The 27,583-nt window shown below is 43.2% G+C and overlaps 1 protein-coding gene across 10 annotated transcripts in view; it reads right to left on the bottom strand.

Moving 5' to 3' along the window:
* Window positions 1-27,583, bottom strand: part of PPP6R3 (protein phosphatase 6 regulatory subunit 3) — a 1,896,334-nt gene that overhangs the window by 1,204,866 nt on the left and 663,885 nt on the right. For all 10 annotated transcript variants that reach the window (XM_078682862.1, XM_078682861.1, XM_078682859.1 and 7 more), the window contains one exon: window positions 14,133-14,246. In XM_078682862.1, the coding sequence (XP_078538988.1) occupies window positions 14,133-14,246 (114 nt within the window). The remainder of the gene's footprint in view (window positions 1-14,132; window positions 14,247-27,583) is intronic.

Genomic DNA, 27,583 nt, shown 5'->3' with positions numbered 1-27,583 from the left:
TGCACACATAACATATGATGGATGAGGCGTAGGGACACAGAACATGGCAAAATTTACTTTTCCACATTCCCTCCTTGTCACTACGTTTCCATCAGAAAACATCAATATTCATGATACCATCTATCATTTCATACAGTACCATTTGCTCGTCTCGAATTGTCTTGGAACGGGATTTAGAACGGGGCTTGGGACTAGGAATACAGGAGGTAGCACACATGCTACAAATCGCAGGGCCACATTGTATACAGAGGCAGCAGCTAAATATGATCGCTACTGCAATACCTAGAAAAGACAGGACTTTCCATCCCCATACGGAAATTATATTCCAGAACCAACCGGACCATGTCCAGGTGCCTGGATCTTGGTGTAACAGATGGGCAATTTTATGGAGTCTGGTTATAGCTGAATAAACAGACGGCGCGTTATTTGGAATGAAAATGCAGCAACTAGATCCGATGACTCTACAGGCCCCGCCCCTATCGGCCAGTATGACGTCAAGGACGAGACGATTTTGCAAAACAACAAATCTCATAGCAGATTGTTCTTCGGTTAAGTTACCTAGAGCAGAGGCAGTCTCATTTACTACAGCTTCAAGGGTTCTTGTTAACCTACGGATCAGTTTACTATTCTGGACAGGTCCTACAAAGAAGAAGAAACCTTTATTGAAATCTGTATACTGTTCTAGAGTAGTTTCAGTATAATCGACAATTGGGGACTCCCTTCTATGTCTAATGTGTACTAGATGTGTGTTTCTGTGATAATCAGATGGGGCTAGGAAAACAGGTGGCAGTAGGAAGGCAATGTAACAGGTTCCCTCCCAATCGAGGGGCAGACGAACATATGCAGTTTGACCACAAATAAAATAAGAATGACGTGAAGCTTTGAAAACAGATTTCCCACTGTCACTATACTGGATAACAGTAGTACAATCACTATGACCTACATGTATGGAACCATAACTACGGACACATAATTCGCCTTTGACAGGTAGTACTGAAATAGCAGGTAAGTCTGGAGTAGTATCAGACTGAACATTCAGGACCATGAAATTCGACGAATAATTACCTAAATTATATACTTCATTTTCTAGATCTAAACCTGTTCTGTGGGGGAGACCTTGCTTGTCTGGGAAACATGTACTGTTAAGAAAAGACATATCTGTTGAGGATGACGTTAACGTGGACCATGCTCCACACGAACCATTATGTGAGAATGGATAAGGAAAGAGTGGCAGAACTCCCTTCGGTGTCTGGAAAGGGGGGAGTCGACCACACACCCAACAATTAGTGGCATTGCTGGTCTGGTGTGAATAATGTAACATACGGATAAATGTGTTGTTACGCATAGCGAGGCGGTATGAATATTCGTGAGGAGGCAGATCACTAAACGTGTGTTCTACTGTAGCATTAGCAGACATATTTACATGAGGAACTGAAAAATACAGATAGAACGCATAGCTGGTGCAGGAAATCAAAATGCTGATGAATAATATGAAACTCAGAAAAACGATACATTGAATTGAGTTATTACTGACTCTCTCACTATGGGGGTCTATTTTATTCATGTCAGAAACAATCTAACCGTTTCACCTAGGGGAGGACTTATACAATCAAACTGACTGACTTATTTTACTAGACCTGAGCTTTAACTTATACTCCTGCTGCGGAGTTTTCTCTAACCAGGGAGGGGTTGTAGTAATGTCTTTTGCGGGACAGTCCTTTAAAACAATGTCTTGACAGTTTTTAAAATCCTGGGAATCCTGGGAAATGTTCTTGGAGACGGGTTTCAATCCATTGAAAAGTTTTACATGAGAAAGATGGACCCACCCCTTCCTGCCTTCCAACTTGACGGCAGTACGGGTGGTCAAGAGGACCTGACGTGGCTCCTTCCAACGTGGTTCCAGCGGACTTGATCTGTCAAAATTTCTGATCATCACCAAGGAGCCTGGAACGATCTCGTGCGGTGCCACCTCGGTATTGTCTGGAAATGCGGCGGCAACCTGTGAACGACATGAGTTGAGGGCAGACATCAAGGAAGCTAGGTAATCTGTCAGCATATTACATGAAACATCGGTAATACTTCGGGGTCTAGGAGTACCCCACATGTTAGGGGGGCGGCCGAATACGACCTCATACGGGGACAGACCTGATCTGGAATGTGCGACCATGCGCATATAAAACAAAGCGACTGGCAGAGCTACTAGCCAGTCCACACCTTTTTCTTTACAAACTTTGGCAATACGGATTTTCAGGGTCTGATTATGTCTCTCGACTAGACCGGCTGCTTCAGGATGGCGTACACAATGGAACTTCCACTGGTACCCTAACAAAAGGGAAACGTGCTTCATTAACTCTGAGGAGAATGGCTGACCGTTATCAGAATATACGACTCTAGGGAGTCCGTATCTAGGGAAGAATTCACGAACCAACTGCTTGGCAGTGGTCGCGGCTGTGTAATCTGGGACTGGATATGCTTCTGTCCACCTGGACAAAGCGCATACAACTACAAGGACATACTTGAAACCTCGACATCGCTCCATTTGAATATAATCCATCTGGAGGACCTCAAAAGGGTGGTCAGGGGGCTGGAAACCACCTTGTTCCACCGGGACACTTTTACCTGGGTTAAACTGACAACATATCATACAGGTACGGACTTTCTGTTTGGCTGCAGCTCGTAAATGCTTGTTGAACCAAATGTTCTGGATACTGTCTAACATAGCTTTTTCTCCTAAATGTGCTGGACTATGTGCGGTATTGATAATGACTTGAACCATAGAATCGGGGAGAAACCATGTGGCTCTACCCTTCGTTAACCATCCTTGATCTGTCTGGACCCCTCCTTGTTCAGACCATTTCTTGATTTCATCGGGAGTAGCGTGTAACTGTATATCTATGACGTCTTGTGTAGGGTCCTTAACTGTCATGCATGTAGTCGGATCTGGAGTATGTGTCATGTTAACTGGAATGTCTGGAGTCTGTGCTGTAAGCTTGGCTGTGCGATCTGCTAGATCATTACCTTGAGAAATAATGTCAGTAACTTTCGTATGTGCTTTGCACTTCATGATAGCAATAGATGTCGGTAAATGTATGGCATCTAACAGGGCTTGAATAAGGAGACCATGCTGAATCTTGGTTCCATGAGAAGTCATGAAACCTCTCTCCTGCCAGAGCACTCCGAAGTCGTGTACAACTCCGAATGCGTAACGTGAATCTGTGTAAACATTAACTTTCAGGTTCTTGGCATGTATACAGGCTTGTGTCAGAGCGACTAGCTCTGCTGCTTGAGCGGACAGGGTATCAATACGGTGTGTTTCAATAACTTCGGTGTCAGTAGTCACTGCATACGCGGCGACTAGTTCTCCTGTACTAGTTCTCATACATGAACCATCCACATAAAGTGTCAGGTCAGGATCTGGTAACGGAATGTCTGTCAGGTCTTGTCTTGGCTTTGTCGTAATGTTAACTACTTCCACACAGTCATGTGTGTCTGGATTTGAATTAACTGTAAACGGAGTGTGGAACTTGTACTGTCAGGGAGTGTCCTAAAACTATGGAATCACTTTGTCTGATAGCTAGTGCTGTGGCTGCAACTGACTTGAGGCACGCAGGCAACGCCTGGGCGACTGGATCTAATGTGCTCGAAAAATAAGCACAGGGCTTGTATTGTCCTGCTTGATCTTGTGTGAGAACAGATAATGCTGTACCTTCGCGTTCAGTAACGAAAAGTGTAAAAGGCTTACTGTAGTTCGGTGTAGCTAGAACTGGAGCTTGACATAGGGCTTTCTTTAACTCGTTGAAACTAAGTGTATGGTCAGATGTCCAAGGGAGGACAGTCGATACGGCTGCCTCCTGTGTCGTTAACTGTATCAGTGGCTTGGCTAGAAATGCATTCTGAGGAATCCATTGTCTACAATAAGAAGTAAGGCCGATAAAGGCACGTACCTCCTTCTGGGTTCTGGGCTGGGGAAGACTCGCTATTAACTGGATACGGTCGGGTGTCAACTGCCTACCCCTCTTGGACAGCAAGTGTCCTAAGTATACCACTTGCTGGACACAGAATTGAAGCTTCGAAGGTGACACCTTGTGCCCCATCTCGGCAAGGAAATACAAAACTGTCAGTGACGCTCGCTCGCAGTCACGTTCAGAACGGGCTGTGATCAGTAGATCATCGACATACTGGAGCAGGGCAGTGTCAGTTGGCATGTGAATGTTGTCTAGTTGTCGCTTGAGTGCTTGACTGTAAATACTAGGGCTTTCTGTGAAACCTTGAGGAGCGCGTGTAAACATATAGCTCCTTCCATTTAAACAAAATCCGAAAAGAAACTGGCTGTCTGGATGAATTGGAACACTAAAAAATGCATTCTTAAGGTCTATGACAGTGAAAAACATGGCTTCGTAATCAATAGCAGTTAACAGGGAAGAAATATCTGGGACAACTGGGTACTGAGGAATAATACATTTGTTAAGCTCTCGTAAATCAATCACTAATCGATATACTGGGGGTGCTCTTGGATCAGTACGTTTCATGACTGGAATGATCGGAGAATTGCATACATTGGAGTCAGTTTCTACAACTACTCCTTGAGCCATGAGCTCGTCAATAATTTTGGATAAGGCTGCTACAGCCTCAGGTGGCAATCTGTACTGTCTGATTCGTGGTAACACTACACCTGGCTTGAGAGTCACACGATGAGGTGTGATTTGCATGTAACCTACATCAGTTGGACCTTGCGCCCATAAATGCTGCGGAACATTAGACAATCTGGAATCAAAATCTCGTAATACATAGTGACCCTTAAAGTCACGTAGGAACAGACGTATTCCCTCTGGGGAACAGCAAATAACTGCACCTAACTCTTTCAGTGTCTTAATGCCTAACAGATTTTCTGGACATGACTTAGTAAGTAACAGATCAGTAGTGCGGGACAATGGACCTACTTCTAGAGTGACTGGCTTTGATATCTCATTAACTATTGGCTTTCCTGAAAATCCAAGGGAAACATTTCTTGAGCCTGAGAGCGGAGCCCCTGGAACTTCGGCATGACTAATTGTGGTCCTACTTGCCCCTGTATCGATCAAAAACTTTCTGTCTTTCCCTAATACTTGACTGTGAACATAGGGACCTTCTTGATCTACAGGTATCTCGATGAGAGGCAAGCCTACCTCCCTCTCTAGGCTGTTTCATGAATATGGCTGGTACTCTGGATACTCAGACTGTGCATACTGATACATCTGCGATGTAACGTGCTGTGTTGCAGCAATAGGCTGCGGTGCGGGAACTGTCTGTTGTGCATTCTGTGACTGAGGAATCTGTGAAACTTGTTCTTGTCTAGGCGGACGTGGTCTTTCTTTAGTCTTACCAGTAGCTATGTTATGTTTCAGAACTGCACACTCGTTTATAAAATGACCTGGCTGTTTACAATAATTGCAGTTCCCTTTAACGGGAGCTGCAGGATGACTGGCTTGATTCGGACCCCTCTTCTGACTGTCTTGAGGAACAGATTGTGCAACTAGCACTTTCATTTTCGTATCTTTCATACGTTTTCTCTCGTGTTCTTGCTCTTCCCTAATTCTATTCTGGTGATACTGGAGCATCTGGAGCATCTGGGACGGAGTATTTGCTTGCCAGGTGCTTTCGACTTTCAAAACTCGATTTTTAATTTGTGGACTTGAATTCTCGACTAATTTGGTAACAAAAAGATGAGGGTATGACTCACTACTTGTCTTGAGACCACTATTGATACTGAAACATTTCTCAAATCTAGAATAAAAATCACTAATATCTTCATCTTGTTTCTGTTTACAGGCTGAGATTGCATCCCAGTCTTCCTTCCTAGTTGTCAATAATCTGGGTAAAACTTGAATCAGTAATTCTGGTAATTCTTTACATTTATCTCCAAGACCGGTACCTGGTACTCGTGCCTTGTCTTCAGCTTCTAGAGCTGCCCAATCGATCTTTTTCTCTCCCACCTCCCATTCTTTTTCTTTTAACTTTTCATATACCCCTGCGGGCAGCAGGACTTTTAACATTTTAATGATATCTGGGTAAGTGTATTCTCCCATACGGAGCATGTCTTTTAATTCTCTATGGAACCCTGCTGGATCTTTGTCATGACAGGGAATTAATTTCTTCATTTCAAGAAGTTCCATCTTTGATATTGGAGTGTATACAAACACTCGTTGCATTACGCCACCCGCCCCTTGGACTGGGTGGACTTCTCGTAACGGATTCTGTCTGTCTATGTAGAATGATTTACTTTCTGGGGGTGAGACATGAACAAAATGCGGGTTCAGGAACGTTCTATATTTGTGGCGCTGTTCTAGAATGACACTAATTAAATCGGTACCCAGACCTCTCCATCTATACTGGAGTAACTCGTTCAGGATATCGTGTAACGGGCCTGGATCAGAGTGTTGACCCTCATACAGAGTAATGAGGTACTGGACCATATACATACCCACCAGTCGTTGCTCGGCTGGGGGCAATTTCAGAAACATTTGTGCCACTATTTCGTCTGGAAAAGTGGTAGAATCAGTAATCCATCGGACTGCTGATCGGGCTAGTTCTTGTTCATGCATGGTACTTAATTCACTATAACCGATTCGTGATTTCAGAATGTGATCGGTAGCTTGAAATACTTGTTCTAGAGAACCTTGTTCTGGTGCTGAATGATGACAAATAGACTTGTGTTCTAGGCGTAAATGGCGATCTGGAAATCTAGATTTTCCTACATACGCTATTCTGGCGGGATTCTCGTCTTCCTCTTCTTCGGGATCAGAGATACTTTCTTTCTCGCTTACTTGTGCTGCTTTACGCTGGTCGTGTAACCTTATTATTTCTTTACGAATTTTCTTGTACATACTCTCCATAGCACCGACGGTCTTGTGCTTACCCTCGGCTATATTATCACTCCACCTTGTCAGGATTTTCATCTCGGCGGAATCTTTAGACGGGTAATCTTGTTCTCTTATTAGACAATTGATCAGGAACTTTAATATCATGAGCTGAATCTCGGCTTTCCTTTGAGACATAATCTCGCCAATACTTTCTGGATCATCCCCTGTACGGATGAAACGATATATTCTGTCTAGATCTTCTTTCATATTCGGTAAGGTGACTAGATACTCGGTCACTTTTCTTACGCGGAATGAATATAAAACCATATTATCCTCGCCTGGGACTGGATCATAGCAACATTCGGCAAGGGATTTTCTTATTTCTGCAACAGACTGATATCTAGGCGTACGCTGTGATGCTTGTGCATGTAATTCGGCTAACGTTAAACGCTTGTGTGGCGGCGGGGTTTGAGGACCTCCTCCTGCGGCCCCTAGACTAGAATCGTCGACTGACATTCTTCGTGGCGGAGCGGGAAGTTGAAACGCTGGCTGGACCGGGGGTACCGTAGCAGGTACTCCGGTGTCTGGAAGAGCGGGAAGTGCCTGATTTACAGGGACTGGCGGAGCGCGAACAGGATTTGCATATTCTGGGACTGTGTCGTCCAAATAGGACGAAATAAAAATATCAGCTGCGGTCTGTTTGTGACGTAGCTTGGTCGGAACTAATGGCGGCGGGAAATTACTGGATGCCTCTGGGGTCGCTTTTGGCAAGCCCTCGGCAAGAAGAGGATACATACCCTTAATAAGGGCATGCCTCTGTCTGTCTGACTGTTCGGCTTTGACTTGTTCACCTATCTCGATTAATTCTCTTTCTTGGGCTCGTTCCTGGGATTCTCTACTTAACTCCGACTTTCTGACTTCCTTTTCGGTTCTTCTATGCGCTTCTTTACGCCATAACTCGATGGCATCTTTCTGTGACTGTCTGGCTTTCTTTTTCCATAATGCTTCTTCTACTCGCATGATACATTCGGCATCCCATGTACCCGATACGGGCCATCTATACTTTTCTTCTAACTGTTTGGTATACTCTACCCATAAATCTAGATACAATATGGCGCTTATGCCATGTTTCTGATACATAAAATGACCTGGACTGTCCCTAGGCGGGACAGGAACTGCTTCTTCTAATAAACCCTTTCTAGTTTTTAACTGTCGTAACTTGGAAAGGAGCGGCATTGTAAACTTGAATCGAAACACAATACAATACACAAAGAACAATAACAATTGGGAAAACAATTCAGGCATACCACGATATTGGAAATACATTGAACAACATCATAACATAACAGTTCGGACAGAATACTACCTGAAAATACTGAGAACAGAAACAGAACAGATTTTCTCGAGAACGGAACAGACTAGAGTTACTGGATGCACTGCTGTAACAGTACGGAACATACCGGTCCCATAAAGGGACGCATCAAGACCTGTATCCACCTAGGTGAACACTTCGTTTGTGAGTCTGGGCACCACCAACCCACGGACCAGGAGTCAATTTAGACTGACCCTGTCTAGATACTACCCCAGCAATGGTACTCACCGGGCAGCACGGAACGGAAGGCCTCGGACGGGACTGGACTGCTACGACGACGAACTTCGGACTTCGGACTTCAGTTACGGGTGGGCCTCCGGATACCTCGGACCTTGGACTCTCGGCTTGGGCTCTGGTCGGGACTCGCCACGTTCCTCCACCGTCTCGTTTGGATGCTGGACCGCCTCCTCCGTCTCCTCCGTGGGCCTGAGGGATACTTGAGCAGAAATATCTGCCACTGCGCAGAAGAGTTCCGTCACGACTGCAGAGGGTCAGGGGGTCGGCGTGGCTTCACCGACGCGTGGGGAAAGGGCAAGTCCCTATTCGGGCGCCATTATGTGGTATATAAATAAATAATACCGGATCTATTTTTGAATGAATGAATGAATAACAGATAGCTCAATAAAATAAGAGTCAAGATTCGAGGTAGTGGGAGTTTCTGCAGGTTTATTACAGCATAAGGACAGGATCAGGACAACCTGCATAGGAACAGAGGTGACAGGGCCCAGCAGGACAACTGGGGCCCAGCAGCTGCCGGGGCTTGATCTGGGATGAGCGCGCTAACTTTTAATAACAATACATTGACTTATATACATAGCGCAAACACATAGCATTACATTGCAGTAGGCGTAACAGTGGGTGGAGCAGAAGGCGTGACGCGTAGCAGTCGCGAGAGATAACAGTAAAGGTAGGTGTAACTGGGCGTGTACATAGACATGTGGTGCAAACGTAACAGAATATGTCATGAATGGGCGGAAACATAGGAGGGGGCTACCTAAGGAGCCGGGACCTCTAACCTAATGGTGCGCGTAAACTGGCAATGACGTGTTACTAGGAGAAGCTGGGGGCTACGAACTCTGTGCTAGGAGCAGAGACTAGAGTCTGGAGGGTCGGAGCGACATGTACCTAAACCCTATCTGGTATCTGGTGTTTAGGGAACATGTTGATATAAACTAGAAGTCATGAGGGGAAAAGCTAACTTGACTCTAAGACTGGACCATGCATTATTCTACATGTAGTGCGTGATGAAGAATATTAAATGACCATTGATACAGTATTTCTCAAACGTGGAGACGAGAAGGCTAGACAATGACGGAAACTATTGATGCAGTTCAGTAGCTTAGGAATGCAGAGAAGGAGGACTGAACTGATAGCTGGAACTATAACATACTTTTGGCAGACTCAGAGGCAGAACCAAGCTGCACCGGGCACTGCGAGGCAGGGAGTAAGTGAAGGGTCGAGGATACAGGTGGGGGCTGTATCGCTCCTCAGCGAGGCTTTCAGGAGACAGGAGCTGAATCTGATGTCCGGGCCCTTTTGAGGCCTGGAAACGGGGACTTTATAATGGAATAACGTGCACACTGGGAAACGTGGCAACGTAGCTTTACATAGGCCTGATATTCGTAGTATTCACGAGGACTGGAAACTAGCATACTAGAGGTGGACACAACTGGAATTGCGTCATTAATCGGACATGGGGAATAACATATGCATATTGGTCATGCACACATAACATATGATGGATGAGGCGTAGGGACACAGAACATGGCAAAATTTACTTTTCCACAAAAGGGTCACTCTATGCAGTCTTTGTCGACTTGAAATCGCTTTCGATTTAGTCCCCCGTTCTAAACTCTGGAAAGTTCTCGTTGAATTGGGGATGGCCCCTGAACTATTGACCTTCCTCGTCCGCTTACATGAGAACAACTTTGCTAGAATCAGATGGGGGGTACAGGGTGAGGTTACCGATTCATTCCCTGTCGAGCGTGGTGTTCGGCAGGGTTGTGTCTTAGCCCCCACCCTGTGTAAATGGAATAGTTGACCATCTTCGTAGTTGCCCCACTGATACCCCTGTTATAGCTGGGGTTCGTGTACCTGTCGTCATGTTCGCGGACGACACCCTGATTTTCTCTCGGACCCCGAGTGGGTTGCAGAAGGCTGTGAACGCCTTTGGGGAATTTTGCCAACTGCGTGGACTTGAAATGAATACCTCAAAAACCAAGTTCATGTCCCTGAATCAGCGCAAATCCTTTAAAGGTAGAATCCTCCTGAATGATATACCCTTAGAACAGGTGAAGGCTTTCACCTATTTAGGAATTTCACTCCAGAGCAATATGGGTTGGAAAGGTCACACAGACTTGGCTACTATAAAATTCCATCAGCTTGCAGGTGCCCTATCCTCCAAACACAAATTCTCACTCACAAAGCCGATTACACCTGCTTTGGAGATTTATAATATGAAAGTAATAAGTGCTACCCTGTATGGATCAGAGCTATGGGGATTTACGAACTTGAGCCATCTAGCAAAAGCGGAGATTTTTTTTTTACGCAGTTTAGTTGGTGTTCCCCAAAGCACCGCTACCGCTCCGCTCTTACTTGATCTTGGCAGGAAAAATGTGGTAGACATAGTGAGGTTATGGCCACTATTGTATTGGAGACGAATCTTGACCACCCCTGAGCTTGCTCATTATGTCCAGGCACTGAAGGATGTGATCTCGGTAGATCGCTTCCACACAATTCAGTGGCTTAAAGAGCTTAGGTCACTCTTAAAAAAGCTGGATCTAAGCTTTTTATGGGATAAACCCCATACATCAACTTTCCCATCCAAAAAACAACTGAAGCGTATTGGGATATCATTGAGAGCCCCTTAGACTGCAAACTGTACTTTCAATTCAGGGTAGGAACCCTCCCAGTCAAAGCTTTTACCTATAAATGGGCACAAACGCGAGATGACAAATGTCATCACTGCTCAAACTCGGCTGAGACTATAGCCCATTTATTTTTTGTATACCCCCTCTATGTTCCCCCTCGACGCAAATGGATTAAACCCAAATGGCTTAAACCCATCTTCATCACTTGACGCTAGTTAGCATATTGTATGATGTTATTAATGCTGTTTTTATCCAACAAACAATTTTTTATTAGATTATAATTGAATTTTAACTTGCTTATTAATCAACAGTAACCAAAGGAATGTAATATCTTTTTATTCGGTGTATTGTCATGTACTATTTATTGTGTTTTGTATTTGATGTATTGTGCGTGCTTTTATGACTTCCTGTCGAATAAAGCTTTTTGAAATGAAATGTATTATGCCACACTCGATGGACTAGGCTGGGCATGATGTACACTAATTAAAAAACCAAAACAGGACTGTAAATTTATATTTTCTTTGCAGTGTAATGTGATGCTAATGTTTATAAGAAATGTTTTTTCTCGAACATACAAAAACCTTTTGTGAAAACGTGCATATTACAAAGATTTGATTGGCATGTAATAATTTTGCTTGTTGAAGGGTTTGAAGTAAGTACTAATATCCAGTACCGCCTGAAGGACCATTTAGGGTCTGAAATGCATTGAAGGATCCTTAATCATGGCATTATTTGAGAATTGATGAGAAAAATAAAATGGACACATTGCTGTGGTGCAATTCATAACTTATATACATACATGTTCCTATACTAAAGGGAAATAACCATAGCAAGTCAGTACCATAAACTAGAGGACCTGTGTATCCTTTTGGTACCAAGTTTTGTTCCATTATTTCATGCAAAGATTAGAGTTAGATACTCCCTGCTGAACAGCAAAGTGCACAAAGAGGGGATGTTACATACAAGTTTATCTTATACTGATATACTTAAGTGAAGGTGTGAGTTCTTTGTGAATATTCTGCAATCTAGTTTCTGCCAAAGAAAAATCCACGTTGTTTTATTATGTGCGGCAATATCCTCTTCCCCAAAACGGATTGATGCAAAATATCAAGAGAAAAAGCCTAGAGAAACTCAGTTTCTTGCTGCAAAACAGGAGATCGTTTTTCCCTGTAGTAAAAGATACCTCAGACATGGATGCGAAGAGTGTCTTGTGGTCCAGCTGCCAAGGTTTTTGCGGAGCTTAGGGTGCATTCAGGCAGAATACTGCTTAAAGCAGTGCTCTGTAGGCACACTCTAGTATGATTCTGGTCAAATGATAGCAGCACTACTGCTATGTGTAAGTGTGTAAGGTATGCAAATCACTGAGTGAAGTGGTGGGGGTGGGGGGGGGGCTTTTTATGGTGCAGGCAAAACATCCATTATTGAAAAGATTAACCAATTGGAAGGAAAGGAAGAATGCCTGGTTAACAAAAAAAGGACCAGTCATTCGATTTGTGCAGTGTCTTAAGTAACCTGTCTAACTTATTTCTTCTTCATCCAGCTAGGACTCCAGATTCCATGCTTGAACGTGTAATGGAGTTTAACATCCACAGGGCATCTCAAGAAAGATTTCAGTGATGGGATCTAGCCCTTTTTACTTAACATTCAGCTTTTGACCATCATAAGAGGCAACATACTGCTATTCTAGCAAAATCTTGCTGTATAAATAACAGCCAGATTAATCATTGTAAAATCGTCTCGCAAAAGGCCAGATTCTGAGAATCCGGCCCTTTGCGAGCACAATTTTTGCATTTGGGATTCATCATCCCAAATGCAAAAATCACAAAATGCGAAATCACTATATTGCGAGGAATTGCATTTAAGGAATCTCTATTTCACTTTAGTGCATTTTTCTAAGTTGTATGTTACACACACACATGTCCTTTGGACATGTGTGTGCGCAACATCAGGCTACATTTACATTTCAGGGGTGCTAAGGGTGTCCTTTGGACACCCCTGGCACCCTTGAAATCGCATCCTTATTTGCGATAAGCAAATTGCTAATCGCAAATAAGGATCGACTCCCCTTTCATGCCTATGGGCCTTTAGGCCCATAGGAATGAATGGGGAGTTATTCCTTATTTGCGATTAGCAATTTGCTAATCGCAAATAATGAATGGGGAGTTATTCCTTATTTGCGATTAGCAAATTGCTAATCGCAAATAAGGATTGACTCCCCTTTCATTCCTCTGGGCCTTTAGGCCCAGAGGAATGAATGGGGAGTTATTCCTTATTTGCGATTAGCAATTTGCTAATCGCAAATAATGAATGGGGAGTTATTCCTTATTTGCGATTAGCAAATTGCTAATCGCAAATAAGGATTGACTCCCCTTTCATTCCTCTGGGCCTTTAGGCCCATAGGAATGAATGGGGAGTTATTCCTTATTGGCGATTAGCAATTTGCTAATCGCAAATAAAGAAGCTGTAGAAATCACAATTTTTTTCTGCGATTTCTACATGAATCCCGTTTTGCAAGTCTTTAATAGCGATTCCTTAATAATCGCTATTAGGGACTCGCAAAACGGGACATTGATGAATCTGGCCGTAAGCTCTTTAAGATCTAATGATGGCCTTTCCCAAGTTTTTTATCTTGCTAACAAGCCCATCCTGCTTAGGATCGGATTTGGAATGCAAGATTCCTCGCACATTACTTGTGCGACAGACTGTTTCCGAACCAGTCACTGTTAAGTCTGCTTTCAAAATTGGCAGTTATAAAATAATATGCAAGTAACCTATTTGTGCAATACCCTTCGTATACATAATGGGGTTTGAGGACAAGTCATTTTTATTTTTTGCCTTTTGTGCATGCTGTAGCATTTTTCCAAATGCTCTGGTTGGAATGAACTGCAAATACAACTACGCAAAAGTTAAGCTTTACTCACTCCCCACAGTCAAAACTACTAACTGCCATGGCCTGTTCTACAAGGATGCAGTAAGAGGCATGCTAGCAATCAGGATAAGTTTTGCAATAGTGTCTCAAATTATAAAACGTGGAAAAAAATAAAAACTTACGCTGGTCTTCTGGTCTCAAGTAAAGTCAGTAATATCTGGATAGCACTAACTATAGCAGAGTCATTTTTATCCTTTAAGAAGATGTTCGATAAAAGCAGCTCTATAACCTCTTGCCTAGGAAAAAAAACAAATCATTATGAATAACATTTCTTAATGTCTTCTTAAAAGACATCAATAAACATTCAAACAAATGACAGCAAAGATTAGTTTATCAGTTATTAACACCGGTTATTTGAGCTACAGCTCCTTCCCACAGTTTGAATTTCAAGATCTTTGGGATAATAGAATTTAGAAAAACCCAAGTTATGCAACAATGGCAGCTTGAGTGACTGCCCAATTGCACATAAGTCCGATATACCCATATTGTTACAGTACCCATATTGTTACAATATTGGGAGAGGAAAAGGTGGATGGGAACAGAAGGGATAGATTAAACAAACCAATCTGCAAATCTAGTCTCTACAAGGAATATACATATATATATATATATATATATATATATATATATATATATTCACAGAAAAAACCATAGGTTATAGACCATATATAGTTAGGAATTAGCATTTACAAAACCTTGAAAATTCACTGAAAAAACCATAGGTTATAGACCATATATAGTTAGGAATTAGCATTTAGAAAACCTTATTTTACTCACACAAAACCATTGAAATTCCATATATAGTTAGTTGCACTAACTATATATCGTGCACCCGCAATCCACTGCTGATCATGTCACATATTACATCATTCATGACATGGTCAGTGACATCACTGATGACATCACTGATGACATCTCAAATGACATCACTGATGACATCACTGATGACATCACTGATGACTACATCCAGTGACTGTATGTTTCTGTAAAGTTAAAATATGTCTTACATATTGAAGAATGAGTGGATGTATAAGTGTCTGGATGAAGGATTTAGTAGGTGCGTGACTGACTGTATGAGTGAGTGATTAAATGTGTCTCACTGAATGCATGGGTTAGTGACTAAACTGTCTTAATTTGTGCATCATTATGTCTGTTGTTCTGTAAACTGCTGCATGTGTTGATCATTAGCTATACGAGAGGCTATATGTGTTATTAATTGGTTGCCCAAGTATTTCTATGGGAGATTGAGTTTGTGTGGGGGTGGCTGGAAGGTGTGTGACTATGCATAGATGTGTGAGCAGTTTATTCACTAGGTGTATGAGTTCAAGAGTGCATGTGGAAACAGCTACATAGGCAGTTGACTGTGTGCATGAGTGTATTGATGAGTGAATGGATATCTCAATGCTACATGTCATAGTAAGTACATATGTAAAACACAGTACATTTGAGAGTTGGCATATATAAATAACTGTGCATGAGAGCCACTGAATGAGTGAGTGGTTGTATCGATCATTGTGAACTTGTATCAGGGATTGTATAAGAGAGTAAATATGTGTTAGTATATGTTTCAATAAGTAAGGTGTGTTTAACTGTATAGTTCAAGAAATGGAGGTGAGATTGTTTCTTTGCATGACTGACTGGGTGTGTGAGTAACTCCATGGATGAGTGGCAGTGTGTGAGTGTCTGTATACACTGAGTGTATCTAAGGTTATATCAGAGTCTGAAGAGGTTTATCGTATTAGCACAAGAATGATGTCAAATGAGATGTCATCAGTGATGTCATCAGTGATGTCATTTGAGATATCAGTGATGTCATCAGTGATGTCACTGACCATGTCATGAATGATGTAATATGTGACATGATCAGCAGTGGATTGCGGGTGCACGATATATAGTTAGTGCAACTAACTATATATGGAATTTCAATGGTTTTGTGTGAGTAAAATAAGGTTTTCTAAATGCTAATTCCTAACTATATATGGTCTATAACCTATGGTTTTTTCAGTGAATTTTCAAGGTTTTGTAAATGCTAATTCCTAACTATATATGGTCTATAACCTATGGTTTTTTCTGTGAATTTCATTGGTTTTTTAACAGCTAATATCTGTAGCTGTAAAATGTATTCTTCTTTAAATCCAAAAATATATTTTATATGTTTATGAATAATTTTTTTTTTAAATATTTTTTTTTCTTCGTTCCCGCTTCGCGAATCGGGAAGCTTCCCGTTAGCTGACCTTGATGCCGCGAAATAGACCGCGAGCCGGTAAACGTTTCTTTACCGCAAGTGCCGCGTTAGAAAACAACATCGTGACGCCTCCCGTCCGCATGACGTTTCACGTTGTCGCGTGATACGTCATATGACGTGCTACGTTAGCGAACTGGTACGCGAAGCCAGTCGCAAAGCGCAGGTTTCTGGAAGCAAACCGGGAGGCCCTGCAAAGCGCTTAACGTAAACACAGCAAGTCATGTGACTTGGTAATAACACTTTTCATTGGTTCATTTCACTTTTGGTTTCCTAATGATGTAAGACTAGGTCATATAATCTAAAATGAACACTTTTGATTGGTTGAGAACTCTTGTTTTTCCCAAATGATGAAAATCCCTCCTTCTTTCCTCACTCTGACTTTCATCATTGTGAGAGAAAGACCCTTTGTGATCACTGAGCAATGGCTTCTTTAGTAGCTTCAGCTGGTGCTTCCCCACCACCTCCACCACATCCAAGGAAGAGTGGACCACCTGCTCAAGTTGTAATTCAACAAGAAGAAGAAGAAGAGGAACAGGAGGACGAGCACGAAGAGAGGCAGTTTTTGCCTGAGCAGCCCAGGACGTCTCACCGGAAAGAAAACTTCATTTGGCAATTTTTTAAAATTCCCAAAGGTCAGAAAAAAGTAAATGCAAGATACGTAACTTGCCTTATATGTCAAGATAGACTGTCCAGAGGGACCGACAAAAAATACAGTTTCGGAAACTACACAATGCATCGCCATATGACTAGGTGGCATCCTAACAACTACAGTGCTGCACAGTTTCGGAACGACCTAGATAATCTCCCTATTATGGCCAGAAGATCTGTTGTACCGGAAGTAACGGGACCAGAGGGCAGGGAGATGGTGCCAAATATACAAATGAGATTTGGTGATGTAAAACACATCTGCGTATTTTGCGATGGATTCATTTCCTACGGAGAAAAAAGCATCACTCTGATCAACAGAGCTATTGACAATCATGCTCATGTTTGTCCGAAACGCCCAAAATAATAAATACTTCTTTTTTTTGTTTTGTTGCTCCTGTTGAGCCCTTTACAATGAATCGTTTTCATTGCCCCCTCCAAGAAAAACCCAAAAAAATATAAAACTGTTCCGAAAAATTCAAAAACAGTAAAAAAATGTTCAGAAAAAAAAAAAAAAAAAGTTCTTTTCAGAACTACCTCCCCGTTATTAAAAAATTGGTACAATATTTGGAACTGTGCCAACCTCTATTTCTCTTAGTTCGCTTCCCAGTTCGCTCGCGGGTACGCGAACCGGAAGCGACCCAAAAACAGTAAGTATAAGGGAAGGAAACAGACACTTATGTTAAAAGAAAGACAGCTATAAGGGAGTAAACTAGAGATACCATTACCCGTAATCCACTGCTGATGAGGTCACATATTACATCATTCATGACATGCTCAGTGACATCATCAGCAGAGGATTGCGGGTTTTTTGGCAACATGCCTTATCCACGGTTTAATAACGCTGCCTTTTGCTTTATATAAGTTTTCAAATTGTATGAAATATATACCAATAGGTCGTTATGAACCTTTAGGTAGTGCTTTTCTTCATGAGGTCTGGTCGCTTCCATACACATACAGATGTTTCAAAGATGATCAAGAAGTTTATCTGAATGGAGAGGAATGCACTGAGACGCCAGATCATTCACTAATGTGTAGGCACATACATTTACACGGTTCATGCAACAAACACCGACCAAATATGGCTTGCGTGTTGCAAGGCACGCCAGTTCCTGCTATCATCCCCACGTTCAAGTTGTTGGAAAATGGTAGTTATTTGATGCTCAATAATGAAGATTGTTCTGAGTTAATTAAAAGTATTCCTTTTATCGTAACAGTAAGTGAACGGGTTATTTGCTGCAGAAATGTTCTATTTCCTCCCACACATGAACATAGGGAGTTTTCAATCTGGCCACAAATACCAACATTGAGACACGTTTCAACGGCATGGCAAGAATAAGAGCTCTTTTGTCTCAGAGAGAGGTGGCCTTGAGTTCGGCCCGTGAAACTTTCGTACTTCACATAGCGAACACCCATACAGAGGTGCAAAACCTTTTTCAATTAACATTTGCCTTTCAATTTCAGCAACATGTTTCCGACTATCTGTAACGCATCCTCCACAAAGTCCCTGGTGCACTTTTTTAAAGTTGTTACCAGTGGTCTCGTGACTTCATTTGAGAAAATCTTTGGAGTCATCCCTGCTTCCTTTCATTGTATTTTCTGCACTCTGGTTCGTGGATTGGCATTTTTACTTGCATTACCAGCGGACGCTCTTGTGCTTTTTTACATTTTTAAATATGGATGTCCCTCCTATGCAACCTCCGACCCTGCAGCTGCTGACACTGTTCCGCAATCGCATGCTAGAATATTATGGCACAATGCCGTTGGCGATATTAAGCACGGCATATGGATTATCTTTTCGGTTCTCCTACTTCACCTGTGTCCAGCCTGTATTTCACTGCCTGACCTGTGATTTCGATTGGGCCATTGATTTGTGTCTCTGCGGACCGGTTTCTCCTGACGTCGACTTTAATCAGCTGATGACTCCTATCATTACTCACGAGTTGGTTTGTCCTGGCGAAAGGATTATGGCTGTGGCATTGATGCATGGACTACTTGGTCCCTGGAATTTACTGGCGGCAGCACAGTCTTTCTTGGAACAGAGCTTTCTTGAAAACCCACCGAGCTGTCCTCTGATGGTGATAGAGGATCCGGTGCTGGGAGAGCACGTATGTTCTTTTCCGCTTTTAAATTGGATGGCTGAACTGTTTTCGGATGAAGACGGTGACTTCCTATTGGAGGCTGTTGCAGCTTATTTTGCATACACAGTTATGTCATAGACCTTTTTCATGTTTGATATGCTGAGTACTAGCATTTCATTGACAATTCATTGACTTATTTGTCAAGTTTTTATTATTTACCTTGCCTATTGGCTTAAGACTCGATAAAGTACTTGGCTGTTTTATTTTTCTTTAGCATTGAATTTTCCTAGTTTTTAATGCTTTACCTTGCGGACCGTCCACATATAAACTTGCAATCTGCTCTCATGAGATGGCACTTCTATTATCTTATTCAGTTCGTTTCCGGATCATGAGGAGGTGTCATCTAGGTCCTGGATATCTTTACACCGTGTTAAGTTAGCATGGGCTCATTACCGGTTTAAACGCCATTTTTCCTTTTTTGCAACTTCTGCACACGACACTTAGTTGTTGCTTTAGCTTTCCACCTAGTAGTTCATCGTGGTTTACATGAGAATAATATGTTATTGGTCTACTATCTGCTTTACTTGTTAAACTATATCTGTACAGCGAGTGCTAAAGTTTCAAGAACAACACGATACAGAATTGTTATGAGGTCTGATCTCCACGACTTCATACTCATAACATAAGTGCAACTTCTGCCAATTCTGGGCATGAGGCGGGTTTTATATTGCTTTGCCGAACACACATACACAACAGTTGATGCGGTTCACATGAAGAGAGAGCTGGTGTATGCTGATGTGATTCCTTCAAATCTAAGACACTAAAGTATGGGCACGCCCTAAACCAACACAAAGAGACCTTCTTAGCAAATAATATAATATGTGTATTAGGGAGGGTGAGATATAAGCAGCCGCGGGCCGTGGAGGGAGTTACGATGGGGCAGGGAGGCGGGGAGGGGGAGAAGCAGGGTGGAGCCCTCTCTACCTTGCCCCTCCCCCTCCCCGCCTCCCTGCCCCACCGTAACTCCCTCCACGGCCCGCGGCTGCTTATAAGTGTTGCTAACTCTTATTCATTTACAGCATGTTAACATACTGTCACCATTCGCTTTTTATGTACTAGTAACTATGCTGGTAATTTTGCTACTGATAATATGTGTACTTGTATTCTCCACCCTGCTTCTCCCCCTCCCCGCCTCCCTGCCTCACCGTAACTCCCTCCACGGCCCGCGGCTGCTTATAAGTGTTGCTAACTCTTATTCATTTACAGCATGTTAACATACTATCACCATTCACTTTTTATGTACTAGTAACTATGCTGGTAATTTTGCTACTGATAATATGTGTACTTTTATTATCTAAGGTACTACGCCTGAGAAGACGGTTTGCTACTGATAATATGTGTACTTTTATTATCTAAGGTACTACGCCTGAGAAGACGGCATTAGTAAATAAACATTTCAAATACACATCTGTTCTTCTTAACTCCATGTTCTGGTTTCTAAGAAATCTATAACGACCGACTGTTCATGAGTTCCACGTATCCTGAGGTACTATAAGTTCATATTCTGGATTGTCTAAACATTGAGAGTTTGTTATATCCAATGTGACACTGTACCTAGCTTGCTAAATAGTTTTTGATTACTAACGTGAGTTTTGGGACACCCTAATTCGCCGAGGTTCCAATCCTCTGTCCACAGTTCTGTGTGAGAACAGAAACCCTGCGACAGGGGCACCCCCGACCCTTGCTGGAGCTTCATCACACTTGCGATACAACTCCAGCAATGCATTCGCCGAGGTTCCAATCCTCTGTCCACAGTTCTGTGTGAGAACAGAAACCCTGCGACAGGGGCACCCCCGACCCTTGCTGGAGCTTCATCACACTTGCGATACAACTCCAGCAATGCGCCACCTTTACGGCACAGATACATCACGCATCTGTGCTGTTTTTGCCCCATGATGCGCCGCATTGTAAATGCAGCACACCATAGGTGACGGAACAGCGGCACAGAATGACTAACACATCCCTGGTGATGCGCCAGTCATCATAAATGTATCCCTATGCTTATCTTGTTAGAGATGAACCGCCATATGTATCATCAAAGTTATTTGCATTTCCTAAATAGCGAACTTTAAGGAATAAATAGCGATTCTTTACCATTCCTAGTTTGCGATGAGCTATTTGCTAATTAGCCGAATGTAGCCCAATGAAGCCCAATGTAGCCCAATGTAGCCCAAAGATGGCCGCCAGACACACAAAAAAACAAATGTAGCCCAAATATCAGCCAGATGTAGCCCAACTATAGCCCAGTGACAGAATGACCAATCAGCTTCGCAAACCTCCGTTACGCGAAGCGGAGCGCTGTTACAGATATATATCTTTTTTTGAACGTTAATTTCTCAAAATCCACTGGAGCACATATATTGAGACCTAGCAAAGGCACATCGGGCTACCAGTCCCTAATATTTTGCCAAGTTTCGTGCAAATCCATTCAGCCGTTCAATTATTATTATTATTTTTTTTTTTTGCCCCGCGGGGCCCTTTTAAAACCTCCACATCAAACCTAGGGGGTCAGCGAGGATCTACTATGCCCCCTTATAGTTATTTCCCCCTTTGTTTTGACCTCCTCTGGTCTCTCGATCCTACCGAGACAAGATGGCGGCCGCTACGGACTGTTTGGAATGTTGACAGACGCCGGAGAACCAATCAGCTTCGCTTCACAAAGCTCCGTTGCGCGAAAAGTCCGCGAACCAGTGCGCTGCCCGGTCCGCTGTTACAGATATATATCTTTTTTTAAACGTTAATTTCTCAAAATCCACTGGAGCACATATATTGAGACCTACAAAAGGCACATCGGGCTACCAGTCCCTACAATTTTGCCAAGTTTCGTGCAAATCCATACAGCCGTTCGGGCTAAAAGTGAGGCCAACCGCCCTATGGAAAACTCAATGTTAAAAACACGTTTTGGGACCCCCCTTTTTTCTCGGCCCCCACTGGACGAACCCCCCCCAAATTTTCAAGGGCTGCTCAGAAACAAAATGTGCCATTTTCCTGAAAATTTCAGCCAATTCCGTCCACAAACGCCAAAGTTATTAGACATAGAATTTTCAAAAAACCCATAGAGAAAAAATCCTAACTATATATACCTACTGGCGACCGCCAGTAGGTAGGTATATATATATATATATATATATATATATATATATATATATATATATATATATATATATATATATATATATATATATATATATATATATATATATATATATATATATATATATATATACCTACCTACTGGCGGTCGCCATATATATATATATATATATATATATATATATATATATATATATATATATATATATATATATATATAGGGTTTTTAAAAACTATTTCAATATCTGTTGCACCTGGTTTAAGAAATGAACACAATAACTACGTTACTCCTGATAAATAAAATGATTTTCATCCCCTCAATGATACAGAAGTAGTTCACTCAATTGGGTTCACATGAGTTTTTCCTGTGTAATTCAAACAAAAAGACGTGTTTTGATTGGAGTAAGTACAGTCATAACCAGCCAAACATGTTTCCCAGTTCTTCTATACCATTTCTTAAGCGAAAGTGTTGAACTGAGTAGATGGGCTGGGAGCTTGTCAATATGAGTTCCACAGCTCCAGGATGGCTGACTAGCGAGAAATAAACGCTACGTCCTGCACTTAATTTGGGTTCGTGTCTGCTTTTCGTTGCATGCTGGAGGATAACACGCAGCATCCGATTCCCTCAAGCGGCCAATATCTGTTGCACCTGGTTTAAGAAATGAACAAAATAACTACGTTACTCCTGATAAATAAAATGATTTTCATCCCCTCAATGATACAGAAGTAGCTCACTCAATTGGGTTCACATGAGTTTTTCCTGTGTAATTCAAACAAAAAGACGTGTTTTGATTGGAGTAAGTACAGTCATAACCAGCCAAACATGTTTCCCAGTTCTTCTATACCATTTCTTAAGCGAAAGTGTTGAACTGAGTAGATGGGCTGGGAGCTTGTCAATATGAGTTCCACAGCTCCAGGATGGCTTCACAGAATCCCAAGATGTTTGGTACCAAACATCTCAGAATAAGGAGCCCACACTGATGCCAGTGTTGGATACATTAATACATACACTCAGATGGCACCTCAGCGGTGACTCCTGTAAACCTACCAAACCACTGAGTGGTGTGGCTCACTGGTTAGAGGCGGCAGACCCATAAGCAGAGAACGGCCCGGGACCAGGGTTCAATTCCCGACGCGGCAGGGTCGTGGACCAGGGTCAAAACGGACTCGATAATTCTCGCCTCAGTGCCTACTTTAACCAGGGAACACACTCGGCAACTCTGGGCATTAAGCTTGCCTCATCGCTACAACGGCCCCCCACAGACGCCGGGGATGCCTGGTTTCACCTTGGAGAAACCCAGAAAGGGACCATCTCACAGGGAAAGCCAGGACGGGTTCCCCAGCGGTCTTCAGCGCCAGGATACTCCATGGAGTCACAGTGCGCTTTACAAGTACACCCACATTTACTACTGTGTGACAGACTGGTCTGCACCAGCTTGCCACTTCTAGAGGTCTTTCTGACTCCCTGAGGTGAGAGACTTTTGCTCATGGGTCAGAAACAAAGCCTGCTCCGTGTAAAGGTGCTACACACCTACCCCCAAGCAGGAACAGCTTTAAAGGGCAGTGAGCATCAAAGCCTTCCTGCCCTCTGGTATGCTAGTCCGGGCTTCTCCAGCTAAATGAAATACTCCTCCCCACCAAGCCCCACTTTTGGCAGAAAGGTCAGAGAATTAGTAACAGGAGAGGCATGTCCCCTCTCAGCCAGGACCACCCTTAACTTGTCCTGAGCTGAAATGATCCTCTTCTTTGAAAATCCTGCATATTGCTTTGGAGTATTTTAGCCAATAAGGATAGGGGCATGCTCCCTCCCCAGAGGTAGTGTACATAAAAGGGTATGGTCACCCTAAAGGTAAGTAGCACATTGGCTACTACCTTTCAGCCCCTGTAATGCCCTTAAATTTAGTATTATGGGGCACCCCTGAACCTCAATATCCTGGTGACCTAAAGAAGGAGGACCGAAGAGCCGTACCAGCAGTGAAGACTCCAGACGACAACGGACTTGGCCCCAGCCCTAACGGCCTGTCTGCAACCCTCAAGGAAACCTGCTCCAAAAAGCGTCTCGTCCTGTGGGCTCTGCATCTCCAGTACTCTTGGAGTCCTGCCTTCCCTAAAGACCAGAGGACAGCGGCCTAATCTGTAAAGAATCCAACAACCAAGAGCTCCAGTGGCCTCCTGAACCACACAACCAGGTCTCCGGAGCCACCTCTGCACCGGATGCCTCCTGCCTAAGCCCAAGTGGCGACCGATACCAGGAAGGTTATCCAGCTGTCCTGAGCTCAGAGTCCAGCCCAGAGTGACCTCTCCTGGACTCCATGACAGCGCCTGCAGCCTCCACACAAAGGGTCCCCCAATCTTAACTGGCTCCGGTAAAACTTTTCCAACATCCAAAGACATCCCTACAGATGTACCCCCAGGCCTTGGGGCGCTCATCCGGTGTCTCCGAGTTCTACAGCATCCCAACTTGCCTCCAAAGCCACTGGTTCCCTTTGTCCAGCTTCGTGGTCCGAACCGGAAAGCCTCTGAGACAGTAGTTTTCCATTGATTTGTATTGGGCTCCCGACGCCGTGTTGGCGCACTGCACCCGCCCGCCTCGGAGGGTGTGTGTTTGGTGCTCACTCGTGCCCACCTCCTCCCTTGTTCTGACCCAAATCCCTGGAGGTTGGCCTTAACTCTGATTTTACCCATCTTTAACCAGCACCTCTTTGCGTGCCACCAGTTTCTATTAACACTGGGCCTCTGAATCTGAATTTTACCTCTGCACCCGACGGTCCCAGTGCTGCTAGTAGTGCAGTCTCAGTGCTGGACCCTAAAACCGAAAGACTGGATTTGTACGTTGTGTACGTACCTGTGAAATTGCAGGAGTGTTTTCCTGCCATAGGTTAACATCAAACTGTTAAAAAAAAAATGCAGTGGCCACTTTTTATTCTTAAACTGCGGCATTGCAAAACGTATTTTAGTGCAACAAAGTATCATCCGTTCCAAGTAATAAACATACAAAAAGTTATATTTTTACAAACAATTGGTTTCGGATTTATCCATGGAGTGTTTGTAATAATTTCTTGCCTGAGTGTGTACAACAAATGCTCAACAGCCCTCTGATAAGCCTAACTGCTCTCCCACACTACCACAAAAGAGAGCATTAGTATTACCTGCTGTAATCTCTTTAAAGCCTCTGTGGATCAACTGCACTCTGTGCATACTATACCTTACTTTCGTATAGTATAGAGCCAGCTTCCTACAAGATGTTCAACATCATGTCCTACAATGCATGAAAGTCTCTACCCAGGACGCAGGTGATGGCATCTGATCTGAGGGCAAGGTTGTGTGAGGAGAACAGTATCACAAAAGCCTCCATGTGTTTAGACTATCCAGCAGGGTATCTGGAAACGCATTTTGATTTGTTCAACTTGTGGAGGCCTTCACCGCAAGCCTCTCTGGGCTCGGAAGGAGGAGTTCCAGAGTAAGCCTGCGTCACCTTGCAACGTGTCTATTAAATGTGGGGCAAGATCTTGGTTTTGCCCCAGTGCCCAGTAGGAAAACTGTCAGAGCTTCATAAATAGGTAGAAGAGGCTCTTTAGATGTCTGTCCTGAGTGCTTCAGGTATTCTGCTCATACCCAGAACTATGCACAGTATTAGGGTGCCTCAGTGTATAGGGGCTAAGCCTTCCCACCACCTTAGTGTCCACGAGCCCAGGACCGACTAGCTACAGTGTCTCACTCGCTCTCCTACATATTCACGAAGAAGCAAATGATTAAACACCCCAGAACACAACACTCCTGGATCTCACAGGAATCGCGGAAACAAGAGACACCTTTTCGCTCACACACTCTTACCCCTCCACAAAAAGATCTGACGGAGCTACGAATATAGTTTAAAATGTTTATCCTAACTATCGTGCTCCAACATGCAGTATATGTGCCACAACAAGTTGGAAATTGCATAACACTAATATAGATAGCATTGCGGCTGGGCCTACCTTTATGATGTCATCATATAAAGACAATGGTGAAAGGATTATAATTGCCTAACCTCCCTCCCCTTGGTAAGTAGTAGTATTAATAAATAGAAGATCTCTGGGCTTTGTCAGCAGACCCCATACCTTAGATTATAGATGGTATTTCTACATCGTAGGTGCATGTTGCTCTACTCCCTGGAAAGATTCCTCTCCAAGTGTGTGTTGCCTAAACATGAATCCCCACAATATCAAAAGAAAGTCTCCAGCAGCAGCTGCATTAGTATGTTTAGTCTAGGTGCTAGGGCCTGACCAGAACAAGGGTCATAGTTTATCAACCTTGCTCGCAATATTCAGACTAAACTCCAGTAACAGGCAGGGAACAAACATAGCAGACAGTTCTCATGTGAAAGGCATAAACAGTGTCTTGCAAAAATAAAGCTATGCAGTAACGCTCGCAAAAGCTGCATCATGGCTGCTGGGCTCATGCTAACTTAGTGATATCGACAATGTCCCTATTGGCCACGTGACACCCTCCCCTTGAACAGGCAGTCGCATATAGAAAAAAACAGAACGCAACGGTAAGCAGAGTCAAAAATGCTTGTAAAAAGGCTGATTTGTAATAATGCAAAAAAAACTAGTTTAAAAATGTTAAGGCGAGCCCAGAAAAATCACCAGATTTTGTGTACCGTGGAATGCAAGCTGCTCCAAAAGGTCATCCCAGTCGTTCATAGCAAAGAGGGATGCCATCCAGTAGAGCAGTTTGAATGAACACACGTGCTTCTCATTATCCAATGCCTCAAGGAACATATCCGGGCAACTTGTGTGATATTCGTTGCAAGAGGCGCTGTACAGCCTTACAGGTATTCCAGCCTGCCAACACTCCAATTGCAGCCGCATGCATCAAACGGCCGTCCCCAGAACAGGCCTGGCCATGTGCCAGTAATGGACCCACTAATCGATCATAATCCAGATCAGCGCATGATGTATTGGAGAGGCAGATATCCAAGGCCCAACAGAAAGGGCACAGTCGGCAATATAACACATGTTGCACGCAAATGAAGTAGGCAAAGCGAAAGTTAAGTCCATAACTCATACCAAGTGTCGCCAGTGGCAAGCATCCAAAAAGTTTTTGCATTCGGTCACAATACAGTTGCATTTGGCCGGGTCTGTTCAGTACCACATGATGAGCAGCCATTGCGTAACAGGAGCAGTAGTACCAGCATGCTGCATACCAGCAAGAGCATCAATGGAAACCCTCTGAAGGCGCTAGAAAAAAATAGAATGGATGAAGGCCGGTATTACTCCATAAATGGTCTGAAAAGGGGACAAAAGGCCGGATCCCACAAGTTTAAAAAAATGTTCAAGGCCTTCAGTATCAGAAGTAATAAATATTTGGTGCATTAGTTCTCCAAAATGGAGTGGGAGATTCCTGTTCAGTAGCGAGTGTATCTCACTTGCGGTTCTCACCACCTGCAATTCGAAGGTTACTCACG

This window comes from Lissotriton helveticus, chromosome 3_1 (assembly GCF_964261635.1).
Source record: "Lissotriton helveticus chromosome 3_1, aLisHel1.1, whole genome shotgun sequence".
Classification (NCBI taxonomy): Eukaryota; Metazoa; Chordata; class Amphibia; order Caudata; family Salamandridae; genus Lissotriton; species Lissotriton helveticus.
Note: the sequence above shows the minus strand (reverse complement) of the source record. Positions and strands in the feature narration are given on the sequence as shown.